The sequence below is a fragment of the Arachis hypogaea genome, chromosome 11, assembly GCF_003086295.3.
Source record: "Arachis hypogaea cultivar Tifrunner chromosome 11, arahy.Tifrunner.gnm2.J5K5, whole genome shotgun sequence".
In the NCBI taxonomy this organism is placed as follows: domain Eukaryota; kingdom Viridiplantae; phylum Streptophyta; class Magnoliopsida; order Fabales; family Fabaceae; genus Arachis; species Arachis hypogaea.
Window position 1 is genome coordinate 138,576,884 of NC_092046.1, and position 21,159 is coordinate 138,598,042.

The 21,159-nt window shown below is 41.0% G+C and overlaps 1 protein-coding gene across 1 annotated transcript; it reads right to left on the minus strand.

Annotated features, from left to right (window-relative positions):
• Window positions 1-399: 399 nt before the first annotated feature.
• LOC112722931 (polyadenylate-binding protein RBP45) lies at window positions 400-4,504 on the minus strand. Its single transcript, XM_025774124.3, has 6 exons — window positions 3,937-4,504; window positions 3,023-3,491; window positions 1,348-1,403; window positions 1,143-1,273; window positions 953-1,049; window positions 400-865 (listed from the first exon to the last, which is right to left on the minus strand). Exons 1-6 carry the CDS (start codon window positions 4,210-4,212, stop codon window positions 692-694), a joined length of 1,203 nt encoding a protein of 400 aa, XP_025629909.1. The 5' UTR covers window positions 4,213-4,504; the 3' UTR covers window positions 400-691.
• Between the last annotated feature and the right edge of the window lie 16,655 nt (window positions 4,505-21,159).

The window sequence follows — 21,159 nt, forward strand, 5'->3', positions numbered from 1 at the left end:
AATCATGTCAACATGCTCCATGAAATCGTCTTTTTAGTGTCTTGGAGGAAATGGGTGGCAAGAAAATAAAAAGTTAGACACTATTCTTCCTCCACTCTTTAGACAGCTTGAGAAGTTATGAAATAAAGAAATGAAGCATATAAAATTATAAAAACAGATTTCAAACCAACCATACGAGGACTAATACAAGCGTAACTTGCGTAAAATGCAACATGTATTACCCTAATAACAGACTTTAACAAAACTTCTCAATAAAACCTCAACAACCTAATATGCTGGAATTTTATCACACGACAATAGTTGGCCCAAGTCATAATCCATGTTGTTATAACACAATTTTATGTTCTAAAAGGTTATGGTTTGAGTAATAATTATGAGTTTCCTTTCAATGTAAATAAATTTTAGAAGTGAATTTTCAAATTATCATTTATGCTCGACAGAAGAAGAATGGGAACTAACCATTCAATGTAAATAAGTACTCTCCAAGCATGATTTGATACACAAGGTTTGCAACAAATATAAATCTTAATATAGCAACCATAGATAACTAACCAGAAGAAAAAAGAAGGAAAAATTAAAAAGGGAACAGAGTTGACTGGTTTTCCACGAACATAGAAGCACTGAAAATAAGTATTATAGGGATACATAATGGCAAGTTGGTAACAGAAAAATAGAAGCTGGGTTTGGCTTCTTAACTATATCCCATTTGTTGCTGCTGCTGCTGAGGAGGTTGGTAATTTGCATACCCTGGATAGCTTCCATACATGTTGGGGTCCTGCCCAGCGGGAGCATAACCATAATTTTCATAGCCCTGTGCATATCCATAATATCCACTACCATTCCACTGGTTTGGGTCGGCCTGAGTCTGAAATTATGCAAGTTCATGAATCAAAATCAGCAACAAATTACGACACATGCAGCTAAGACAACAATTATAGGCAAGTTTTATTACCTGTTTGTTTGAAGGACTCCGTCCCCATGAAAGCCTAACATTTTGGCCACCTAAAAGTGTTCCATTCAACACTCTCAGTGCCTCTTCAGCACAACTCCTGATGCATTAAAAATCATATCACAGTCAAGAGATTCTTATGCAAAAAATAATTTCACGCTCCACAAATACCAAAGTACCCAACATCAAATACCTGTCAGCAAATTGCACAAACCCACATCTCTTGCCGGATGGAATCTTCACATGAACTAACTCTCCATAATGCCCAAAGACTTGTCGCAGGTGATCATCTGTAACATTTGCATCCAAATTGCCAACAAAAATCTGCAACAAAAAAATAAAACATCAGAAAACAATAAGTAAGCAGAGTGGTTTGTATATTGCAAAGAAGTACGCACAGTTGTATTATTTGGATCATTCTCGTTCTGTGCCCCTTGAGGATTCTGGTATGAAGCTGCATGTTCAAATTACAAGTAAAGAAGATGAACCACATAAACACAGGGAAAGAAGGATAGAATTCAGTACGACACCCAAAACAAAAGCAGACCAAACAACCTCTAGTGATAAATGGCACAACTTATTGGCACAGCTTTGAAGAAAAGTATATTGATTGGCTATTACTAATGAACAATGAATTTAATGGTGCCCCTTTATTTATTCAAAAAATATGAATATGTAGATATAGTTTATAACATCAACAAACTTACTGGTGGCTTACATGCAGAACAACCCTTAAGATGGGAAAAGTTAAAACATTTAACTAACACCAACAACATAAGCAACAGATTCAGTTGAGTGCTTATATTGATAAACAACAAATACAAAATCAAATGATTCGATCCCTACATACACCACACAACTTCAAATACAACTATGCATAAATAGAAATAAAACACACAAAACCTAGCATTCGGATATTTAATTATTAAATCCAACACAACTATATACTATAAAAAAAAAAGACAATTAACAAGCATTAATCCTCATCGCATTGTATAATATATATATATCTCTCTAAAAATTTAGGTAAGAGATAAATAGCCTTAGTAAATTGCCAGAGTAGAGTGAACAAAATGGAAAAGGAGGCTGTGAATGCTTGTGTAGGATATAAAAACTACTTTACAAGTGACCTGTAGTTATGGACTTATACGTTAAAGCTGACAGACTGCACAATATAGAGAAAATAAAAACTTTAATTGCATAGCATCGTGCTGAGCAATAGAAAAGGATGGAATGGAGACAACACCTAAACACCAAGACTAAAAACCACAAGATACCACAATGCATAATGCATTCCTAGAAAATTAAAGCAGTAAATACTAGCACCTGACCATTTTTCCCATGGCTGGAGAAGGTAAAGCTTAATCATTTGGCATTAAATAGAAGAACAAAGAAATACAAATAAGTAAACAAGATCTGCTCTTGAATACGGGAAAGAAAGCTATAGAAGAAATTAAAAGAACTAGTTCTTCCAGTAAAGTAAAAGGAATTAAAGTAATGGACTGAAGAATAAGAATGGTGGACTTATAATATAAGTAAAAACAACTTGCACAATGTAACTGGGCTAAGAACTAAACCAACGAAATGAAATGAAGAAACTATAATTAGAATAGTGGCGAAATGAAGGCGGAAAAGAAAATGCCACCAAAAATAACTCGCGGTACATAAACGGATAACTGACCTACACAAGGCCATGCACTAAAATGGTAACCATTTCAGCTGAAATCAGTTCCAGGCTCCGGGATGACAGAGCCTCTCGACACCCTGCTTCGAGACAACAGGAGTTCTATAAGATTTTATTATTCTATATCATTTATTTTGCCCAAATTTTTAAAGGAAACTACAGGAAGAAATGTGTTTGGACTGTATATCTTCAAGAGCGTAACTGAAATTAATCATTAGTTGAAGGGTGTTAACATAAAGGATCCACACATGAAAGATAACTAGATACTTAAAGCCTTAAATCCAACTCAATCTTGGCATATGAAGGAAAACATCTCAAACTTTTCTGTAGGCAGAATATCAAGTAAGAATTTGAAGCAAAATGGCCAGAACACAACAACTCAGACAAACCTTTGTTGGATTGTGTGGTTGGGTTTTTATTAGATGCTGGTCCAATCCTCATGGGTCTTGTTGAACAAAGAACGCCCTGCATTTCCGTCATAGCTCTAACTTGCTCACTCTCATCTGCAAACCTAACAAAACCGTAGCCCTTTGTCCGCCCAGTAAGCCTGTCAATTACAACTTTAGCCCCCTTAACCGAGGAGTATCTACCCCTAAATGTCTCCTGAAGGTGGTAGTCCGTAACATCTGCAGCCAAATCTCCAACAAATATAGTGTAATCTGGACTATCGTCATGACGCCTCTCACCAGCGCTAAAGGTTGCCCAGTTCAACCTGAAATTCTGCCCGCCATTTGGCATAATGGTGCCATTGAATGTTTGTAGTATTCTCTCAGCAGCAGCACGGCTTGTAAACTCAATAAACCCATAACCCTCGGATTGACTAGTTTGCTTATTCCTAATTACTTTAACAGATGCCATCTGCAACCATACAAATATATAACCTTAATTTATCATTTTTACACACAATATAATGAGTAACGACACATATAGTCCATCTAAACAAAACGCTGTTTAAACAAAATCAAAGCTAATCAAAATCTCTACGGGATGGACAATTTTAAAAGAATTAAACCAAGATTCATAAGATTATGGAGCTTCAAAACACCAAAACCCAAATCGGAATAAAAAAGACCTATAATTGACATCAAAAGAATATAAATCTACCCGTTCTGATTCACATAAACGAAAAACAAATCCCTATTCTATTAACACGGCCGATTAAAATAATTATAATAAATTAATAAAAGCATGGCATAGAAATTGTAGTACATAAAAGTAACAACAACGGATAGGGCGATTTCAAGACACAGAAAGAAAAGTACGAACAAAAACGCAAAACAAGAGAGAAAGACGTTATATATACCTCGCCAGTGTGAGCAAAACAGGTGTAGAGGTAGTTCTCATCCATCCAGTACTGCAAATCACCGATCCACAGGGTTCGGACCTCATCGGCACTGGCGGGCTGAACGGGCTGGGAAGGAGGCACGGACTGTGTCGGAGCCTGGGCGGAGGGGGCCCACATCTGTGGTGGCTGGGCCTGCGGAGGCATCATCATGTATGGCTGCTGCTGCTGGTACTGCTGGTTGGGCTGCTGGGCCATGCTGGGTGGAGGAGCCATGCCAGGTCCGGGCTGCATCATCTTCTTCCTGTGCTTGAATCTGGAATTCTTGAGAGGAGAGAGAGAGAGAGAGAGAGATGGAGAGAGAAAAAAGGGGGAAGAGAGTGAGTTTCTCGAATGGGTGTGTGCTTTAAAGAGTGGTTGAGACTCAAACCCTAACCCCGTCCGTGACGTGTGGCTGGTTCTCTTTCTACTTTCTATCTTACCCTTCGCACAATTTTCTCAATTTAATTCATTCAATTTCGTTAATCTTATATATTTCGGAAATAAACCTTCTACAGGTTGGAAAAATATTCTATGGCAAGAAGCCAAGAATATATATAAATTCTTTTCTTTTGATACACGGAGAATCTTCAAGTGTATCTTTTTTTTTCCTTGTAATTATTGAAAATGATAACATAATAGATTAGTAGAGAAACAAAGTTAAAGTAAATTAATTAAAATTACTTTTAAACTTTTAAATATTGATTTGACCGGAAACTGATCTAGAAGTTCTGAGTCAAGAAGCAGAGTTTTTCTATAAAAACTTATTCTGTCATTTGGATGATGTTGATTTGGATTGCCTTGGTGATGTGCCTCTTCTTTCTCTGAATGGGGAAGCTTGTAATAACCTTACGGCACCAGTTACTATGGAGGAAGTCAAAGCAGCTGTTTTTCACATGAACTCTTTTAAAGCTTCGGGTCCTGATGGGTTTCAAGCTTTTTTCTTCAAAGAATATTGGGAGATCATTGGTCTTGATGTTTGGAAGATGGTTAAGCAGGCATTCTCTGGTGTTCCTCTTGATCCGAGAATGTTGGAGACTTTACTGGTTCTCATTCCAAAGGTTGAATCACCGGTATCTATGAAAGATTTCAGGCTGATTAGTCTCTGCAATGTAGTTTACAAGATCATCACGAAGGTCCTTGTTAATAGGCTTCGTCCTCATCTTGCGGAGATTGTTGGTCCTCTTCAAGGAGGATTTATTCCGGGACGAGGAACTCCTGACAACATCATTATTGCTCAAGAAGTCCTCCGCTTTATGAAGAAGACTAAATCAAAGAAAGGCACACTGGCCTTTAAGATTGATCTGGAGAAAGCTTATGACAGAGTTGACTGGAGATTTTAGCTCATACCCTTAAAAGCTTTGGTTTTCCTATTCTACACTTAATTTGATTATGAATTGTGTCACTGCTTCTTCCTTATCTATTCTTTGGAATGGGAGTCGTCTGAAGGGCTTTACTCCTAGCCGAGGTCTTAGACAAGGAGACCCTATGTCACCTATCTTTTTGTATTGTGTATGGAGCGATTGGCATACTTTATTAGTCATCAGGTTGATTTGGACTTGTGGGAGCCGGTTGCTATTTCTAGAGGGGGACCAAGAATATCCCACTTAATGTTTGCGGATGACTTGCTTCTGTTCTGTAAAGCTACAAAGAGACAAGTGCAAAATGTGATGTTAGTTTTAGAGACTTTTTGCAAAGCATCTGGGATGAAGATTAATGTCGAGAAGTCTAAAGCACTTTACTCCAAGAATGTCTCTGCAATAAGGAAAGAGGTTTTTACTGGGGTATCCTCTATCAGATTTGTCCAGGACTTGGGCAAGTATCTTGGAGTTACCCTTAGCCATTCTAGGGTGACTCGTTCAGCTTTCAATGGTGTCCTGGATAAGATTCGGAGTAGGCTAGTAAGCTGGAAAGGAAGTTTACTCAATCGAGCTGGTAGGCTCTGCTTGATTAATTCTGTTGCTGCTGCTATTCCCACGTACCAGATGCAGGTCTCTATTTTTTCCAAAGGAATCATTAGTAAATTGGAGTCTATGATGAGGAATTTTCTTTGGAAAGGACAAGTTGATGGAAGAGGATTGAATCTTGTTAGTTGGAAGGTACTGGTTACTCCAAAAAAATATGGAGGTTTGGGCATTAGAGATCCTTATTGTGTAAATATTGCTCTTCTTGGGAAGCTAGTTTGGATTTTTTTCTAGCAGCCAAACAAGCTATGGGTCCAATTGTTGGATGCCAAATACCGATCATCTCTATATGACTGTTTTAGTTATCCTAAGAACAAGGACTCTCCCATTTGGAGGTGTCTTTGCAAGGCTTGGGAAGTGTTGAAGGATGGGTTTGCTTGGTGTATTGGAGATTTGAACCAGAATTTTTGGTTTTCTAGCTGGAGGAGAGAAGGACGGTTATCTAATGAGATGGATTATGTTCACATTTCTGATTTGAATCTCCGGATATAGGATATTTGGTCGGTTGGTAGGTGGCATTTGGATACTCTTTATTCTCCTTTATCTCAAAATTTGAAAGATAATATTCTCTCTTACAATCCAGATGAACAAGCAGGTCCGGAAGTGGGTTGGTATTGGAGTGGGTCTGCTGCCAAAGTCTATGACTCATGCAATGGTTACTTGTGGTTGTGTAAGCAGCTGTTTGGTTGGGAGGAGCGGGAGAATTGGCTTTGGCTTTGGCGTCAGCTTGTTCCGGAAAGCATAAGTTTTTGGCTTGGTTGTGCCTTAAGGAGGCTCTTCCTACTGCAAGTTTTCGCTTTAGAAGAGGGATGTCGTCATCGGATAGGTGTCCAAGATGTCTTTCTAGCCAGGAATCGGTTTTACATTGTATTCGGGATTGTCTAAAAGCTCAGCTTGTCTGGCATAGGTTGGATATTTCTTGTCATCCTTTGGATTTGAAGAACTGGTTCTTGTATCATAGCAGAGAACATCCGTTCAAGTTCTTTTCGGGACTTTGGTGGATATGGCGAGCAAGGAATAATGACATCTTTAATCCCATGAAACTTGGCCTCCAGAAAAAGTGATTTGTCTGGCATTAACTTCAGAAAAGGAGCTTAGGAATATTTTTGAATTACAACGTATGTCCCTTCCCTCTACTCTAAATGGTTTTTGGAATCCCACATCTATTGGTACTTTTAAGATTAATTGTGATGCTAGTTATTTTGGTTCGGGTGATAGTGTTGGTTTTGCTTGTGTTATTAGAGATTGTAATGGGAGCTGGCAAATGGGGTGTTTAGGAATGATTGAAAGTAATAGTATTCTTCAAGGGGAATTGTTTGCTATTTGGAGAGGATATCTCTTAACTTGGGATGTGGGTCAACGAGATGTTATTTGTGAGACGGATTGTGTGGAAGCATTTAATCTTGTTACTCAAGATGGTTTTGGGTTTATTGATCCACTGGTACTCAAAATAAGAGATATCATGCATTGGAATTGGCGGGTTGACTTTCGTTTGATTATGAGAGATGCAAACACGGTGACAGATACTATGGCAAAGATGGCGATGAAGTTACAACTTTCGCATGTGGAGCTTCTTTCACCTTGGGAGGAGTTTAAGAGTAGTCTTGAACGGGACTGTCCCTTTATTCAGGCAGTTCTTTATTTTATTTGTTTTGTTTTTCTTTGTTTAATTTATTTCAGTCACCAAAAAAAATATTGATTTGACCTCAACTAATTTACATTTTATATAAATTAAATTCCATGATATATCAGATTTTTTTTTACATTACCAAATTATCACTTTTTTTATTTTAATATGATAATTGGTGATGTGAATTATACAAAAATAGTAAAATTTTGTTATTTATGTATATATAGTTAACTGAATTTACAAACAACAATTTTTTCTTGGTTAATTTTCCCAAATGAATAATATTTTTAAAAATTGAAAATTAAAAAAAATCAATTCAACTCTCTCGCAAATTATATTTTTTTTAAAAAAAATAATTTGTTTCTGTACCGGAAGTCTTCGGTACGGGTTGAAAGATGGATCGGAAACTTGCGGGTCGAGGCGGATGCCGGATTATTTGACTGAAGCAGTGGGGGGAGGTACCTGCAAAGACACTCCGACGCTCAAGTCAGAATGGATCTGAGAGGTATAAGGTGTGAGGAATGGATGAATACCTGTAGGGACTTGGGTCCTCTTATTTATAGGTGATGGGAGTTATCTTATCTTATCTTGTTTGGCCAAGATAGGGAAGACGTTCGATTTCGAAAGTCGGTAAGGAGTTCTAGAGGGCCGATTTCGGGCCTTCTAGAAGAGAGGCGGTTTGGACCCGTGAAGCCGGGTTCGGGTCTACCCTTGGGTCCGGGATCCGAGGGCCGGATCCGTAACAGTTGCCCCCGCAGCGGGAGAGCGAGCAAGGTCGGTCTGTCGCTGGGAGATGTGGCTTTGACCGCGGGCTTGGTCTTCAGTTTTTTTCTCGGGCGGTCGTTTGGTTCTTCGCAGGGAGGTCGGTATCTCGGCTTTGGCTTTGATGATCGCGCTGAAGGTTCGTCTATCCGTTTTGGTCTGACGCGACTCTTCTGTGTCCACTGCATCCGTTGCGTTCTTCGAGGCATACTTTATTAGTTTCCTTTTTCGAGGGGGCATTTAATGTGAGGGGACGTTTTCCTTTTTTGCCCCTACGCGCCTTTATTGCTTAGGGCTATTTGTGTCTTTCGCTGTCCCTTTTAAAAACCGTTTTGGTTTTCCTCTTTACTTCCTTCGTTCGTTTCATTTCACTTTTCGCTCTCTCTTCTGAAGGAAACTATTCTTCTTTTGTGTGGCATTTTCGGTGTTGCTTTGAGGTGGAGCTTCTGTTTCTCAGCTTTTTCTCAGGCTTTTTCTGCGTTGTCAGGTTGGTTTTTCTCTGTTCTTTCTTGTTTTTCACTCTTGTGATGTTCGTTGTTCTGTATTTGCCATGCATTGTTCTTGCCATTTTCCTTTTTGTGCTGCGTTTTTTTGTTTTGGGTGGTGGTTTTCGTGTCTTGAAGGGGCTGAGCACCGCCGTGTTGGTAGTCGTGGTAGGTTTTTTTTTTTTTTTGCTTCTGCGTAGGGTTAGTAGGCTGATGGTGGTGCTCCTCCCTGTTTTAGGTATGCACCGGCGGAGAAGTGAGGGTGTGGGTGCCCCGATAGCCCCTTCTAGGGGCGTCCCCACTCGCTACACTTGGGTGAGTAGCGATGTGTGGGGCGTTCCGTCACGGATGACGGAGGATGATCTTCAAAGGCTCCGTGATCAGGGGGCGATTTGTGGTGGTGGTGATGAGGAGAGGCAGTATGAGCTCGTCCTCCCGGATGCCGACGAGCGCGTTTGTTACTTGAACCTCCATTCGCCCACTGTGCCGGACTGGATGTGGGCTTACGAGTCGATGTTCACTCGGCTCGGCGTGCGGCTTCCTTTTTCGCCGTTTGTTCAGGAGTTGCTGAGTCGGTGTTCCGTGGCCCCGTCTCAGCTTCACCCGAATAGTTGGGCAGCCGTTCGAACTTTTGAGCTTGTGTGTCAATATCTTGATCTTCCGGTTTCTGTTCCTGTCTTCCTTTTTCTTTTCTTATGTACTCTTCCGTCTAAGGAGGGGAAGCATAAGAAAGGGTATATGTTGTTCCGGGCTCAGCCTCATCGCCGTATTTTTGGTTTGTTTGAAGACTCTTTCCATGGTTTTAAGAGAGAGTACTTTAAAGTGCGCCCCGCCCAGGGGCATCATCCATTTTGGTTGTCGTTAGAGGGCGTGCGCCGGTTTCCGACCTATTGGAATTTCCGTGCCGGGCCGTCGGTTTTGACTAAGGTTACTTATGATGGTTTGTCTCCCGAGGATAAGGACATTGCCAGTGTCTTGTGGCATTTGTTCGGCGAGCGCTCGTTAAATCCTCGAGACGTCATGGGGGACCCTGAGGCTTGTTGGACGTATATTGGTGTGTGGCTGTCTCTTTTTCGGTTTTCACGTTTGTTTTTCCGTTTTTGTAACTTGAATTTTCTTTGGTTTCTTTCAGTTGAGATAGCTGGTGATTTGACTTCCCTGGCGCGGCTGAAGGCGGCGATGGGTCGGGAGGAGGGATCGTCGTCTCCTGCTACCCCTGTCTCTAATCCCGTCGTGGACTCTCAGGCTGTTTCTTAGGAGGTGGTTTCGTCGGGGGTGAGGGCTGACGCTCGGGCTTCGCCTGGTCCCGTGAATTCGCCTGAAGTCGTCATGGTCACGGATGCCGAGGCTTCTCAGAAGAGAAAGAGGCCTGAGGAACCTAGCAGCGAGACTTTTGAGGAGGAGGGTGCTGTGCCCAGTGTGATGGATCGATGTTTTGATGCTTCGGGGTTCATAGATCAGCACTTGATGCCTGGTACAGAGCCGTTTTTTGATGATTGTGATGTTTCGTTCCAGGCTAAGTCGGTGTATCGTGCCCTCCTCCGATCTGCTGTTGTTGTTCGGAAGGCTGAGCCCGTTATGGCTCAGGTTGGTTTGTTGGACAAGAAGCTCCGTCATTCGCAAGCTGAGGTGGCTAAGTTGAAAGAGCAGCTCGAGGCTGCCAAGGTAGCGAAGGAGAAGGCAGTGAAGTCTTTCGAGGAAGCCGGGGAAGAGATCCTCCGTCTTTCCGAGGTCGAGACTTCGCTTCTTTCCCAACTGGGCGAGGAGCGGCGACGGGCTTCTGACGCGGGTTCTCAGGCTGCTGTGCTTCTTGGCGAGCTGGAAGTTTTGAAGGCCGAAGTTGCTGCCCTGAAGAAAGAAAAGACGGAGCTGTTGGTTGATGCTAAGGGTGCGATCGCTGCCACCGAGGAGACGATTAGGGCCCAGGCCTTGGTGTTGGCTCCGGGTGTGGACGTGTCTGTGATGGGGGCTTTCAAGACCGTCCATGATGGCCGAATTGTCGACCTTGAGTAGTTTTATATCTTGTATTTTGAATTTGCTTTGAACTTGGTTTTTGCTTTGGGTATTTGGTTGGCCGTGGGCCGTGTAACCGTGAACTCGTAGTTTTAAACTTCGTTTAATGATTTTTGGGCCATTCGGGCCTCTTTTTGTATTCCGTTTTAAGCTGTTCTATTTTTTATTTTGTTTCCTTTGTTTGGGGTGAGCGGACCGTCGCGAGGTCGGTTTTTCATGGATATCCGTATTTCGGGCCTGGGGGGTGATCGGTCCCCCAGTGGTGGCCGTGTTTTTGTTCTGTATTTGGGACACTTTTAAAAAGGAAAAAGAAGATGGAAATAGCTTAATGGAATTTTATTGATGGTTGGGCCTCGTTAAAACCCTCCGTCTATGGTGGGAAAGAGTACCCGAGATTGTCACTTAGGCGAATTCTGAAATTTAAAATTGTAAAAGGGAAAGATAAGTAAAGGAAAGACATAATATAAAAAGGGTAACCTAGGGAGGTCGGTCTAAGTGTAGTAACATCATAAGTTGGCGGCGTTCCATGTCCTTAGGACTTCGTCGCCATTAAGCCGTTCGAGCTTGTCTGCTCCCTTTCCGATTACAGCCTTGATTCTGTATGGTCCTTCCCAGTTGGAGGTGAGTTTCCCTTCTCCTGGGGTTAGGGGACCGATGTCGTTTCGTCGTAGGATGAGATCGGCAGTTGCGAATTCTCGTCGGATTACTCCGTTGTTGTATCTTAGGCTGATTCTCTGTTTTAGGGCTAGTTCTCTGAGATGGGCTATGCTTCTTACTTCGTCAGTGAGGTCTCGTTCTGCTTCTTCGTCGTTACCCCCGATCGTTCTCCATGGACTAGGGTCTCCTATCTCTACTGGGATAACAGCCTCTGTGCCGTATGTTAATCGGAAGGGGGTTTCCCCGGTGGCTGTTTGGGGGGTCGTGCGGTATGACCATAAGACCGATCCGAGTTCGTCCGCCCATAGTCCTTTGGCTTCGTCGAGCCGTTTCTTGAGTCCTTTAACTATTATTTTATTTGCGGATTCCACCTGTCCGTTTATTTGGGGGTGTTCTACTGAGCTAAAACGGTGGGATATGCATAGTCCTTTTAGGAATTCTCTGAATTTTTTGTCAGCGAATTGGGTTTCGTTGTCCGAGATGACGATCTCAGGGATCCCGAATCGGGTGATGATCTGTCGCCAGAGGAATTTTCGACATTGGGTTGCCGTGATAGAGGCCAGGGGCTCGGCCTCGATCCACTTAGTGTAGTAGTCTATGGCGACGATGAGGTATCGGAGTTGGCCGGGTGCCGTGGGAAAATGTCCGACAAGGTCGATCCCCCAGGTGCTGAATGGCGCTCTGCCGATATGATAATGAGCTGGTGTGGGGTTGCTTGGTGGATATTGGCGTGCCTTTGGCATTTATCGCAATTTTTTACTAGCTGCGCGGAGTCCTGGATGACCGTGGGCCAGAAGTAGCCGGCCCGAATGACTTTTTGGGCAAGGGTTTTACCTCCGACGTGGTGGCCGCAACAACCTTCATGGATTTCGCAGAGTATGTACTCCGTGTCCCCAGTTTTGACGCATTTAAGCAGGGGTTGCGAGAAGCCGCGTTTGTATAGTTGTCCTGCGACGACTGTATAGTTGGCGGCTTCCCTTTTTGTCCGTTTTTCCTCTTTGGGGTCTTCGGGTAGTGTTTCTTTGAGGAGATATTGTATGATGGGGTAGGTCCACGATCCTTGGTGGGAGAGTGTCAGATAGGCGTTAGCCGTCGTGGATATGGACGGTGATTTGACGACTTCCTGAATTAGAGATTTGTTGCCGTGTCCTGGTTTGGTGCTGGCTAGTTTAGAGAGGAGGTCGGCCATGGCATTACGTTCTCTGGGGACGTGCCGTATGGTTACGTGGTTGAATTCTTCCTTTAGTTTGTTAACTTTGGCGAGGTATTGTTGTAGCAAGGGATCTCGTGTTTGGTAGTCTCCGTTAATTTGGGAACTGACTACTTACGAATCTGTATTTATTTCCAGGACCTTTGCTCCGACTTCTTTGGCTAGGGCTAAACCTGCTAGGAGGGCCTTATATTCTGCTTGGTTGTTTGAGACTGGGAATTCGTATCGTACTGACTGTTCGATCACGACTCCGTTTTGACTTTCGAGAATGACTCCAGCACTTCCGGAAGTGACATTCGAGGAGCCGTCAACGTGTAGTTTCCATGATTCGGGGGTGGAGTTTCCCGGCGTCATCTCGGCGATGAAGTCGGCCATGGCCTGTGCTTTGATTGCGTATCGGGGTTCGAACTTGATATCGAACTGGGATAGTTCGATGGACCATGCTAGCATTCTGCCCGCTAAATCGGGTTTTGTAGTACCTGTTTAACTGCTTGGTCGGTTCGAACTGTCACGGGGTGGGCCTGAAAATATTGCCGCAGACGTCGGGAGGCCGTGAGGAGGGCGAAGGCTAGTTTTTCCAGGCGCGAGTAGCGAGTTTTCGTGTCTTGTAGGACCTTGCTTATGAAATATATGGGTTTTTGTTCTTTCTTCTCGTTTTCGCGGATGAGTGCCGCTGCGAGTGCTTCTTCTGTTATGGAGAGGTATAAGTAGAGAGTCTCCCCTGTTTGGGGTTTGGCAAGGACTGGTGGTTCCGCTAGGACTTTCTTGAAATGTTGGAATGCTTCTTCGCATTCTGCTTCCCATTTAAAGGGGGTTCATTTTTTCATCAGTCTGAAGAAGGGGATTGCCTTTTGGGCCGATGCTCCGAGAAAGTGAGATAGTGCTGTCAGACGGCCGGTGAGTTTTTGGATGTCGTTTATGTTTTTTGGGCTTGTCATCTCAAGGACGGCGTGACATTTCTCTGGGTTGGCTTCAACTCTACGTTGTGTGATCATAAAGCCGAGGAACTTCCCTGCCTCCATTCCAAAGGCGCATTTTGTCGGGTTGAGTCGCATTTGGTTTTTTCGTAGGGTGTTCATTATGACCTTGAGGTCGCTGATGAGTTGTTCGCCGGAGTCGGTCTTGGCGAGCATGTCGTCTATGTAGACTTCTAGTTTTGTTCCGAACAAGTTCTGGAATATCTTGTTAACGAGCCGTTGGTAGGTGGCTCCGGCGTTCTTCAAGCCGAAGGGCATGACTGTGTAACAGTACATTCCATTGGGGGTGATGAATGCCATTTTTTCTTCGTCGGGTCGGTGCATGTGTATTTGATTATAGCCGGAGTATGCGTCCATGAAGCTGAGGTATCGATGTCCGGATGCGGCGTCCACCAACCCGCCGATGTTTGGCAGGGGAAAGGCGTCTTTTGGACAGGCTTTGTTGAGGTCCGTGTAGTCGACGCACATTTGCCACTTTCCGTTGGACTTTTTTACTAGTACGACGTTTGCTAACCACGTCGTGTAGGGTAGTTCTCGGATGAAGTTTGCTTCGAGTAAGGCTTGTACTTGTCTTTTGACCTTGGTCGCTCGGTTTGATTACATTTTTCGTCTCCTTTGTGCCACGGGTTTGGTCTTGGGGTCTACGGCTAGCTGGTGGGACATTAGGTCGGGGTCTATCCCAGGCATGTCGGCTGGCGTAAAAGCGAACAAGTCTCTGTTTTGTTTCAAAAATTGGGAAAGGTCTTCTTTAAGGTCATATGGGAGGTTCCTGTTGATGAAGGTGTATTCGTCTTTGGTTTGCCCTACTTGTAGTTTTTCCATGTCGCCTTCCGGTTCTGGCCTAGGTTGGCCATCTTGTCGGGCGTCTAGGTTGGCTAGGAATATCCCAGCCGCGTCACGGGATTTTTTCCGCAAAGCCAGGCTGGTGTTGTCGCATTCTGCCGCGAGTTCCCGGTCTCCGTGGATGGTCCCGATGGAGCCGTCTTCCGTTATGAATTTCATAAGAAGGTTTTTGGTGAAGATGATGGCCGAGAAATCATTGATTGTTTTTCTCCCGAGGATGACGTTGTAAGCGGTGGGGTCTTTTAGGACCACGAATTCAGATAGAATTGTCATCCTTTGGTTACCTGTTCCTATGGTGAGGGGGAGGGTGATGGAACCTTCTGGTTTGAGAAAATTGTCCCCGAGTCCCATGACGCTGTTGCGGTGTGTTTGGAGATTTTCATTGCGGAGCCCGAGCTTGTCGAAGGCTCTTCGGAAAGGATGTTGGAGTATGCGCCGGTGTCCACCAGTATTCTCCGAACTAGTCCCGTTCCGATTCTTGCCGAGATGACGAAAGGAGCGTCTTCAGCCGAGGTGCCGTGCTGCCAGTCCTCGGGTAGAAAAGTTATCGTTTTGCCAGTGGTATTAGTTGGAGCTTGGTCTCTGACGGCCAGGACTTTGAGGTCCTTTTTTAGTGTTGTTTTCGATTTGCCTGACACATCCTTGCCTGTGATAATGTTTACTATTATGGTTGGGTCGTCTTCTGGGCTCTCCCTGGGGGTTTGTTTTTGTGTCCTCGGGTTGCGCCCTTCTCTTTCTGACGACCTGTCTCTTTCCGCGCGTTTTAGTTCTCTGATGATTTTGGCGAACTCTGGGAGTTTGCCGTCCCTTATGGCTTGTTCGAGGGCGTCCTTAATTTCAAAACAGTCTTGTGTCCTGTGCCCGTATCCTCGGTGGTGGTCGCAATAGAAGATTTTGCTGCCGTCCGTTCTTTCTTTAAGTTGCCGGGCTTTTGGGATGATACCTCTGTCTGCTATTTGGTGGTATATCTCGGTAATTGGAGCTGTTAGGGGTGTGTAATTAGAGAATTTGCCGATTCTAGGCGGTCAGTTTGCGTTTGTTGGCTTAGGGTGGTCCCTCTGATTTTCTCTGGGTGGTGGGTTATGCTGGGGCGCCGAACTGCCGTGCTGGGCGTTGCCGTGTTTCCGCTTATTGGCGGTGACGACCTGGCTGACTTCCTCGTCATTGATGTAGTCTCTGGCGACGTTCTGGATCTCGTGCATGGTCCATACTGGTTTGGTGGTAAGGTGTTTGCGAAAATCTTCGTTCATGAGCCCATTGGTTAGACAGAGGCTTGCGACAGAATCCGGGAGTTCGTCGACCGTTAGGCATTCATCGTTGAAGCGGTCGAGGTATTTCCTTGTGGATTCGTCTTGTTTCTGTGTGACCCCTAGTAGACTGATGAGGTGTTTGCCTTTAGTGATTCTAGTTGTGAATTGGGCCATGAACTTTCGCGAGATATTGTGGAAGCTGGTTATGGATCCGTTTGGGAGGGCGTTGAACCACTTGATTGCTGGCCCTGCTAGGGTTACTGGGAAAGCTCTACATCGGACCGCGTTGGCTGCTCCTTCTAGGTTCATTCTAGCCTCGAAGGCCGTTAGGTGTTCCTGGGGATCTTTTGTTCCATCGTACTTCATATCCGTGGGTTTATCGAAACCTTTGGGTAGTTTTGCTTTTAAGATCCTTTCTGTGAAGGGGGTAGCTCCCATTATCGTGTGGTCGTTCCTCGTGCGCTGTGTCTCGGTGTCGTCGGTCGTCTTCCGTGTGAGCGGGGTCGCGGGAAATACTGCGGTCGTATCTTTTGTTGTGTCGCCGTTCTGGTGATCTGTCGCGTCTTTGACCGCGCGAGGTGCTTCTATTATGTCTTTTGGCGTGTCGCCGTTCTGGCGATCTGTCGTGGCGGGATCTGGATCTAGAAGTCGCGTGACTTTCGTTTCCGGTGATGTGTTTTTCTTTTGCGGTGATCCAGCCTTCGAGTTCTTGTACTCGGTGGCGGAGCTCCTGGATTATTTGGGCCGACTTTTCTTTCAGGTTCTCGGGATGCCGGGTTTTTGTGATGATAGTAGCGTCTTCTTTGTTATGGACAGCGCTTGCAATCCTTCTGTGGAGTACGGCTTCTTGGTTTTCAGGGGTAGGGTTTCACGTTCTGGAGTCGTCTTGATGGCTGACGGAGTGTTCTTCAAATTCGTCCGCCATTCCGACTCAACCGGCGTAGTATCCCCACAGACGGCGCCAATGTACCGGAAGTCTTCGGTACGGGTTGAAAGATGGATCGGGAACTTGCGGGTCGAGGCGGATGCCGGATTATTTGACTGAAGCAATGGGGGGAGGTACCTGCAAAGACACTTCGACGCTCAAGTCAGAATGGATCTGAGAGGTATAAGGTGTGAGGAATGGATGAATACCTGTAGGGACTTGGGTCCTTTTATTTATAGGTGATGGGAGTTATCTTATCTTATCTTGTTTGGTCAAGATAGGGAAGACGTTTGATTTCGAAAGTCGGTTAGGAGTTCTAGAGGGCCGGTTTCGGGCCTTCTAGAAGAGAGGCGGTTTGGACCCGTGAAACCGGGTTTGGGTCTACCCTTGAGTCCGGAATCCGAGGGCCGGATCCGTAACAATTTCGTTAAGTTTATTTTTTCAAAAAAAAAAAAAAAAAAACAATTCGCTCCGCAAATTATAAATTTGAAAAACAAACAAACCCCTCCCCTCCCCGGTGCAATTTCCTTTTTTTCCCATATTACCAAAAATTTTCAAGAATTTTTATTTTTGAAGATTTTACCTATTAACCAACCATAAACAAACTTTGATGACATTCCATTTTTTCATTCTTTGAAATCTTTTTAGATCTTTAAACTTGAGCTAAAACCACATGTAAACAAACTTTAAGATAAACATAAACAAACTTTGATGACATTCCATTTTTTTAATTTTCGAAATATTTTTAAAACTTTAAATATTAGCTAAAGACACATGTAAATAAACTTTAAGATAAAGTGCAAAACGTAATTGTGTTTTATGAATGTTTTTTTTGGAGGACTTTTTAGTTTATGTTTAATTTGTTTTATTGTTAGAATTTGGTAAAAAATTTGATTTAATTTTAATTTATTAAGTAGTATTTTTAGAAAGTTTAAATTTAAGTTAAATCTGATCTAATTCAATAAAAATTAAATTTGATTTAAATTAAATTATTTTTAAAAATTTAAATTTAAATTAGATATCTAAAAAGATTTAGTTCATTCTTAGGTTAATTTATTAGGAGTAGGGGGTGACAAACGGAGAAATCTGTCCCATCCCATCAAAAGTCCGCCATCTGGCGGGCTGGTCCGTCCCGCCCTATCTAGTGAGGCGATCCTGAATTCTTACACCGTCTCGCCTAACGGCGGGCTGACAGGTTGGCCCGCCAAATCTTTTTTTTTATATATACTATTAAATATTAAACAATATATATAATTTCACAAGTATTTCAATAAATTTATAATTTCTAAAGATATAAAAAAATTATAATTTCTAAATTCATAAATATTAAAGTCTTTATAATCACAAATATATAATAAACATAATTATTAACCAATTTTTTTAAAACAAAATAATAAAACTAACATTGTTCAAAGCAAGACAAACATCGTCCAAAACATATAATTAAACATCTTTAAGTTTATAATCAATCAAATATAAAACATAATCCAAAATATAACTTAGAACATTTTCAATTATCATCTTCATCTTCTTGTAGACCAATAACATCATAGAAATTTGTAAAAAAATGTCATAACCAAAAAAACATCTGATCTAATGGAAAAGCCCGCCCTATCCTGCCAAAACCCGTCAAATTTAGTGGTCTCAAATTTTTAATCCAGTCTGCCTTTTTTGGTGGGTTACGTAGTCTGGTCCAACAAATTTCTATCTGTTTGTCACTTTTAGTTAGGAACTTATTTAAAGATTTCTTGTTACTTATTTTGAATTAATTTTTATGAATAATTTAAAAAAAAACCTTAAGTGTAAATACGAAAAATAGAATAATTTTCTTAATTATTACATCTAAAAATCAAATTAAAGTAAAGTATCTTTTCTTAAAATTTTCAACTTATTTAGGTACCGTTCTATATCATCTAGTGATCTAGCCCCTTCAAATGTTTAAAATTTTTGTTTTCCTTATAATTCCCACATTTTTGTCCTCTAGTGTGTATTGATTATACAAAGTGAATGGCAAACATAAATGGTGTTTTATGAATGTTTCTACAAGATAATTTCGAGTTAATACTCAAAATGAATTCTGAAATTCGATCACCAATTTAATTTGATTTTGTAATTTTTAATTGATTCAATTTATATTCTAAAATTTTAAAGCGTGACTTAAATTGACCTTTTCATTCAATTCCATTACCGGAGTAATGATGTAGCACCCAAATTTCATCACATGTCTTTCATTCTTTTTTTTATTATTACCATTACCATCTCCCTTCTACCAACATTCTCTCTCTTCCAACAAATAACAATATTCATAATTCACCAACACCCACACATTTTCACTATCATAGTTTTGAAGAACATGACACCTACACTCACCATTCTTTCATGACTGCAAACAGACAGCAAATCAATGAATGTGACATTGTTAGGGGCAACACCATGAACCACCATCGGTGAAAAAAGCTGCAATGCTTGCTTACCATGACTATTTATCGCCATGCCGCAAATAACAGCACCCCAGAAAATAATATTCTTATGCACAATCATGTTAAAAATCTTGCACCCATTTTCATGTAACTACACTTAGCATATATGTTGAGCAATACATTTTCAATATTACCATCAATTACAAGGTCACACCACCCATTGCCCCAAATTCGAAGCACCTGTTAGGAAATTATTTTAATTTCCTAATTTGTTTGTGGATAATACATATATTAATTATAATCACAAATTATACTATTTTAAATTAAATGACTTATATAATGGTGATATCATTTATTGTTATAAATGCTAAATTGAATAAGTTATTATTACTTTTGATTTGGAATTAAATGAGAATAAAATCAGATATTATCTTTTGTTCCTTAGATAATTATCTTTTGGATTTTAGATATATTATCTTTTAGACTTTAGATACAATTTTATTTAGGCTTTAGGGTTTAATGGGTGCCATGCTCAAATATAAATAGGTTTTCAGAGTTTCGGTCCCCAATATACTAAAGTCTCCTTTGTTACTCTTTCCCCATCAAAAGAGTCACAATTCAGCCGCCTAGGGATACAGAAGGCTTTGATTGAGGAAGATCGAAGGAACCACAAGACTAAAACAATCCTTCCGTTTAATTTCTAATTTCTATTAGTAAAGGTACGCTTCTGCATTATGATATATTTTTTGTGATTCAATATGAATAATCTTGATTAATAAAATAATTTATTCCAACAAGTGGTATAAGAGCCATCCATAATTAAGTCATCGAAAATATTCGATTTTATTTTATTGGATCAAAATATATATATATATATATATATATATATATATATATATATATATATGTGTGTGTGTGTCGTTTACATTACATATAAAATTGTTGTGCGTTTTGGTGAAATTGTTTCCACTATACGCGTGCGTCATATGTGTATATGTATATTGGTGATTGTTATGGTAACTAAAAGTGTTTGTCTAATTTATTAAAAGGGGTTAAAAATTAATATTTAATTTTAAAAGTATAAAAGTAAATAATTATTAAATATTCAAAAATTATCATAAAAAGTAGATTAGACAAAAATTAGACACCAAATTATAAGCACCATAGAATTTACCATGTATATTAGTACGTTAACTGATGCATCATGGATTTTTTATTATGTATGTGCGACTGTTATATATATATTGTCCCCATTTGGATTGCTTTATATATACTTTCGGCTGCTTATATATATTTTACCGTATCCATTTTTTAAATTTGATATAGTAATTGATTTATTTTGAAACATTAGTACAAAGTATTACTATAATTATCTCGGATCTAACTGTGTATGTTATCAATTTGGTATAAAATTAATTAATTATCCTTTTAGGATATAAGGATTAATATGTATATGTCACTTATGTGAATATTGATTGATTCAAAAAGAGATTTATATTTGGCCAAGTTATGTGTACATATTAATAATAATATAAAAAAATTGAGTAATAAAAAATATTATTTAATTGTTACATAAGGAAACTAGTAACAATTTGGATTATTATACCCACCCATTTTTTAAAGTTTTGGTTTTGGAATAAATTGATTGAACATTATGCTGCCAAAGTAGCCTCTTTTGTGAAAATTGATTTATTTAAAACATTAGGGATATGATGATATGTAATTCATGCGAATATTAGTCAGCCCAAAAGAAGGTCTATATTTGGCCAAATTACATACACATATTGATGGTAAATATGTGTTTGGGTAACTAATTAAGAATAAAGTAATGCTTATTATTTATGCGGACAATAATCGGCCCAAAGGAAGTTTATTGTTTGGCCAAATAATAAGCATTGTACACTTTTGTTTATTTTCTATTAATTATGCGATCAATAATCGGCCCAAAGGAAGATTATCGTTTGGCCAATTAATAGAAATTATATACGGTAATAAATAGGTTGCGAAGTTTAAGTTTCCATGTCCGCATTCAGTCGGTCCAAAGAAAGGCTTAATGTGTGACATAAATT

Excerpts from the sequence above, each read along its gene's own strand:
- LOC112722931 (XM_025774124.3), bottom strand. The coding sequence starts at position 4,212 with ATGATGCAGCCCGGACCTGGCATGGCTCCTCCACCCAGCATGGCCCAG. Across the intron at positions 3,492-3,936 it reads GTTTTGCTCACACTGGCGAG|ATGGCATCTGTTAAAGTAAT; the intron begins GTATATATAACG and ends GTATGGTTGCAG. Across the intron at positions 866-952 it reads GGAGTCCTTCAAACAAACAG|ACTCAGGCCGACCCAAACCA; the intron begins GTAATAAAACTT and ends GCATAATTTCAG.